This window comes from Augochlora pura, chromosome 6 (genome assembly GCF_028453695.1).
Source record: "Augochlora pura isolate Apur16 chromosome 6, APUR_v2.2.1, whole genome shotgun sequence".
Taxonomy (NCBI): domain Eukaryota; kingdom Metazoa; phylum Arthropoda; class Insecta; order Hymenoptera; family Halictidae; genus Augochlora; species Augochlora pura.
The window spans coordinates 13,906,396-13,912,395 of NC_135777.1; the positions used below are offsets into that span (position 1 = coordinate 13,906,396).

General features: G+C 45.2%; 1 protein-coding gene across 11 annotated transcripts in view; it reads left to right on the forward strand.

Moving 5' to 3' along the window:
* Positions 1 to 5,244, forward strand: part of Lmpt (four and a half LIM domains protein limpet) — a 106,068-nt gene extending 100,824 nt beyond the window's left edge. For all 11 annotated transcript variants that reach the window (XM_078182701.1, XM_078182702.1, XM_078182695.1 and 8 more), the window contains 3 exons: positions 2,634 to 2,803; positions 2,886 to 3,072; positions 3,246 to 5,244. In XM_078182701.1, coding sequence (XP_078038827.1) covers positions 2,634 to 2,803; positions 2,886 to 3,072; positions 3,246 to 3,403 — 515 coding nt within the window. In that variant the 3' untranslated portion in view covers positions 3,404 to 5,244. The remainder of the gene's footprint in view (positions 1 to 2,633; positions 2,804 to 2,885; positions 3,073 to 3,245) is intronic.
* Positions 5,245 to 6,000: the final 756 nt, after the last annotated feature.

A 6,000-nucleotide genomic window follows, 5' to 3' on the forward strand; every position in this document is an offset into this window, starting at 1 on the left:
CATAGTAAGATAACTGCAATCCCTTAAATTAATATAATAACGTTACTATTTAAGCAACGCGTATTAAATTCTATTTGAAAGAGTGTAAGGGATGATCGAAAAAATTGACAGAAAACTTTATCTGTTCAACTTGTATTTTAGAGGAAAATAGAGCACATTCTCTCTAATTGTTCCTGAGCTTGTCAACCAAAAGGGACACTTTGGGAAGTTGGGATACGATTATTCGAGTCTTATGCTTCGTTTTTACAGTAGTCAATTGTCAACAACTATAAAACTAACAGTATCTCCTCTTTCCAAATTGTCCATTTTTTTACAAGCTTTGAGACAATTGGAGAGAATTGACTATACCCATAATACTTCGAAAAATCTCGTTCGCAAAGAGTTAAGCAACCAATCACTAGGAAATTCTTGCTGCTTTATCAAGGCCCACTGTTGAGAACGTTTTGTAGCGTACCGATCTGCGACAGCATAGATAGCAGATTGCACCGAGTCATCGCACTATGACAGCCGAATATTTGCTCGGCAAGTAAGACGACGGATTTCTATGTTTATCGGTGGTGGCGATATATACCATCGATTGTTTTATCGACCGGCAAACATTTGATCCGAACTTTATCTCTATCCTTGGTTTCGACGGTAAATCGATGCGTCACGAAAGCCTCGTGGAAACTCGGGGAGCGAATTTCGCGAATACAGCAATGAGTCAGGATGCGCTGGAACTCGACAATGTTGACTTTGTGGCTCTTAGAGTCGCGATTGAAGTCCTCTGCTGCGAGAACATCTAATACACTGATTGCGATTCGATGGATGCGGACTAGAGTCGTCGTTATCCTCAATCGGTTGAACATCGAGATGGTAGGTGTCGAAAAAAGGTGTTTATGGCCGTGACTCACGGGACATCTCCGCGCTGATTATTTCGTTCCGGCTGTTTAGGCCCTGTTAGATCACCTTCCAGAATAGCGGATCATTATTAATCCGAGTTGCCCTTGGCGCGCGAGAGAGACAGAGAGAGAAAGCTGGCGAAGTTAATGAGCGAGAGAAGTGATCAACGCCCACGAATGTCGATTATTCGCATTTCAACCGCCTCGCCTAAACTGGACACCGATCGAGAAACGCTACATCGGTTGACCCTTTGCACTCGAGTGGTGACACCGAGTGATCACTAAAATAGTTACATCACGTTCCAAGATCATTTTTGTATTACCAATGTTCAGATTTCAATGATTCTTCACTGTTATACGAGTCGCAAGTATGGAATGGAAATGCTATGAATCAGAAGAATGACTTTAGATTTACACATAAAATGGCTTCGAGTGCAAAGGGTTAACAAAACTCGAGTATTCTGCGTGGTATTTCGTCCTTCGGTAACGAAATTAACGTACCGTTCATACAGAAGTAAGTCGCGGATGCAAATAATAGATTGACTACGCTACTTCGTGACCATAAACGTGGCTTCCATATCCCTCCGCGATTAATCACCGGCTAGATATGGAAACGGTACCGTGGAGATGATCGAAAACCAGAGGTCGTGTGGGAGTAAACGATCCATCGCGATCGCTGAGCAATTACCAGCAGAGGCCAACAACAGGCTTGCTGGATAATTCCGTCGATCGTGATCGATTCTAAAGAGCGTACACCCGTCGAGCTTTTCTTCGTTCGGTCGTTCCAATTCTCGTAACCATCACAGACATTTTGTCGCCGTAAAAACTTCGCCTATCTCGTCCTTTTGCGACACGATCGTGATCGGTGTTCGATAGATCGATCGGTTTACATTCCCTGGTGAATAGGGACAGTCGCATGTAGGTTATTAGCAACCGTGACTAGAAAGTTCCGCGGGCGAAACTTGAAAACCGCATTGCAGGAGACGACGCGTATCTTCGCCGGGGATCTTCCGGTCTCGCGGGAGTTTTTGCACCTGTCCGTGGAAAGTTTCTAGGCCGCCAGGAAAGTTGGATTCGACGACTTCTTCGGAAACAAAGCGAAAGCGATCGATAGACGGGCGGAATATCCGAATTGTGAAGGCGAGAGATTAGCCGCGGGCTCGGAACCGGAAGATTTGTTTTCCTTGCAAGCGCCACCGGAAAATTCATCCCCTGGAAATTGTCGGTACGAGGCGAATGTGCGAGCAGACACGCGAGCGCAGCTCGCCTCGCCGGGCGCCTCACGCGATCGTCTAGACTTGAGCAAGCCGATGCAAGTCCGTAGCGCACCCTATATTGTCTAGACTACGGTAAAATATTCCGCCCTTTCTGTTCTGTTATTTCCTGCAATTGAACAAATAATGCAATTGCACTCTGGAAATAGGGTCAGACAGACGACTTGCGGGAACCAATTCAAGAGCTGTAATCGAGGGTTAATGTGACAGCAGAGACACGAACAGCTACACCTTTATCTGATAATGTTATAGAATTTAATTACCTTACTTATATAACAATTTATTCAGACCTAGGGCCAGTTTGGTTTAAGTTAGCTAATTTGTGATATTTTCAGGACATGGGTAAGGGTCGCGTAGTTCAGTTACCCTGTCTACATCGACTTTCTAATGCTCTAGCACATTTCTGAGGATCTAGTTGACCAACTTCAATATTGTCTAAGGCTCAACAAGCGGTTTAACGAAATCTCTCGCGTTGCAGGTACGAAGAAGATGGAGTACAAGACGAGACAGTGGCACGAGAAGTGCTTCTGCTGCGTGGTCTGCAAGAACCCGATTGGAACGAAGAGCTTCATCCCGCGAGAGCAGGAGATCTACTGTGCCGGTTGCTACGAGGACAAGTTCGCCACGCGATGCGTCAAGTGCAACAAGGTATTGTTTCCACTCGTTTCGTTTACGCAGGACGAGCGTCTACATCGGAATGAGACTACAGAAGATGGTGTAATCTTTGTAGATCATCACTAGCGGCGGCGTGACGTACAAGAACGAGCCGTGGCACAGAGATTGCTTTACCTGCAGCAATTGCAACAATTCCCTGGCTGGCCAGCGATTCACTTCCCGCGACGACAAGCCCTACTGCGCCGATTGCTTCGGCGAGCTGTTCGCCAAGAGATGCACCGCATGCTCCAAACCAATCACTGGTAACGGATCCCTAGAAATAACAATCGAATCTTTATGCAAGCTCTCGCATCGCATTTTGTCAAAGTCATAAGAAGGAGTATTAGATTCCTTGCACTTTCTTTCTGCGCCGCAAACGTATAAAGACCCGCGATCCAATAGCGACAAAGTTATTAAAAAACTGGTTCAACCGTAGGCATTGGCGGCACTCGCTTCATCTCTTTCGAGGACAGGCATTGGCACAACGACTGCTTCATCTGCGCGGGCTGCAAAACCTCGCTGGTCGGTCGTGGTTTCATCACCGACCACGAAGACATCATCTGCCCGGAGTGCGCCAAGATGAAGCTGATGTAAGCGAACCAGAATTTCTTGGCGTCGGTCGATAAGAACGAAGAACGAGCGAGAAGAAGCACGACCGAATATCAAACTACCCTCGCCCCGCGATCATCCCCTGGAACGAGAACCACGCTTCGTTTCCTGAAAACGAGATCGAGTGAAGCCACGGTGGAGTCCAACCGCGGAAAGCTTCGTTCAAAATCGTTCACCGTTCTCGAAACCAGGGAAAACCCACGATCAAAATTACCGTGTTCCTTTTCCCCATCCTCGGCCATTCACACTCTCGAGAAATGAATGTATATATACGTATATATATGCACGTACCTAACAACGCAACCACCGCCGAGAACGCGGTACTTTTCATCGACACTCCGAACCCTTTGGGACGATCTGCCCGCGACGATTGCCTCGCGGGGTCGTTTCCTAGCCACGTAGTTCTAGAGAGACCGTAGTCGTTCGAGATCTCGACTCCTCCGTAATCGTGACCGTCGGTGACCGTCAGTGACCGTCGGTACAGCGGTACATAGAGGAGGAAGAACGAGGTCATTCCTCGATAAGAACCGAGAATCAAACCGCCTTAAATTGTAAATGAATCACTGTCGTCGAGTTGTTACACTGTGTTAAATTAGAGACAGAACGAAGCTACCGTACCGTGCCGTCGTGATTGTTATATTATTAACGTTATTGTTTTATTTTTCTTTTCTTTCGTTTCTTTTCCTTTCGCTTCGTAAAATGGTAGAGAGTGACGCGCCGGCGAGGAACGATCGCGACCAACGCGAGGAAAACGAAGATGAATCCTATATATTCTTATGGAAACTAAATTTGATATACGTATAACGAATAATGTTATTTTTATTTAACTTAAACTCACACACGCGCGCATTAATACGCGGATAGAATACATGTGTACGCTGTTTACACGGGAGTACGTGTCGTACGTGAGCCCGCCGGCTATTTGTCACTCGCTCGGCGATCATGTACCGCGTACGATGCGTGCCGCGATCGTGCAACTTAATAAACGATTAACTGGAAATGTGGGCTCGTGTGGACAGTTCTTAGCGATGATTCCAACCCGTTTCGTACCTCCGAGCGTTCACCTGCGATCTGTCGAGATCTTAATCTTTTGCGATCACGGCTGTATCCCTGTGAGCCGAGAGCTTGTCTCTTGTGATACCGAGATCGAGAACTTTGAGAATCCAGGCGTTCGAGAAACCGATTGCTCCCTGAAACCTTGACGATCCGGGAGACTAGGAAGTTCGGAGCAGATGCGTTCTCCATTTTCTCCGTGAGAAGTAATCGCGACTCTGCACACGAATCCGATATTATTTATCTGAAAACGATGGGGGTCGGAGAGACGAAGCCTCCGACGCACGCGCACACGCATAACGGACGTGTGTGCGTACACGCACACGCAGAAGAAAACACTATTTGTGGCCTTATCCGCACGAGTACATAGGAATAACAAGTGTCTTCGCGACGCAATGATCGTTACACATGGTACTCGATAGAGATTTACTGCGTTACCGCCCGCGAAACGGAACCAGAACGCGCGAGATATCGGGCGAACGATATTTCTGCAGAGACGAACCGTAGCGAAGTATCGAGAGAAAGTGAGACACAAAGGGGGTGAGAGAGAATTAATAGATTAAAAGAAGAATCGTTCGACGCGAACAATAAAGAACCGTGATCACCGATGACCAATAAATTACACGTGCTATATTATTGTATGTTCTTACCGATCACTCACATACTAATCGCCTTAATTAGTAAAGGATAAAGAGCAGAGATTATTCTATATTCAGCGTATCATATACACTGTTATTCTGTAAAATTGATAAATAAATAAATGTAATTATTTACACGGTCTACTTATTTTTACGCAATTCGCGATTATTTGAAATTGGAGGCTCGTAATGCTACAAATATCAGTTGTAATAGTCCCAGTTTCCAAGTGTGTAAATAGAGGCACGATTCTGTAAAATGTCAGTTTTCCTCTTAACTCATGACGATGACAGACGCTTCAAAAGCTCCAAAGAGTTCCAGGCGTTCACCTCCTTGATTTCGAGGAAAATTTTGTTAGTTTCTTGAAGGACGTCTCGTCTTCATGATCTGTTCCCTGGTCATTTTTTATCATTTTTGTAGTTCCCACTGATCCCTTTCCTGATTGATTTCTCGATCCTTTTCCTGATTGTTTGCCTAATTCTGTTCCGGATGCCTCCCCTGTTCCGTGTTCCATGTTCTGAGAATTCCTATGCTTTCTAGTTATCTTTTCGGTGATTTATTCCATTGGCAGCGTTAAAAAGTGTAGATTTTCTTTATTAATGTACTCAGAAGTTCGGTTTTTAGTCTCAGAATTAAAAAGAACACGCAATGCAAAACTTCGTACTTTTGAGCATTAAAATGAGAAAAGTGTGTTTTGATCAGTGCGATGACTAAAACGTATTACAGGAATTCATAGGACGAGAAATGAATAACGTTGTTGGGGAGTGAGGGGGGGGGGGGGGGGAGAAAAAGTATAAGAGAAATATCAGAAAAAGGCAACAAATATAATCAAGCTATCCATATAACACTAAGAAGACCCCAAGAGATCACTCTAACTAAACACTAAAATATTG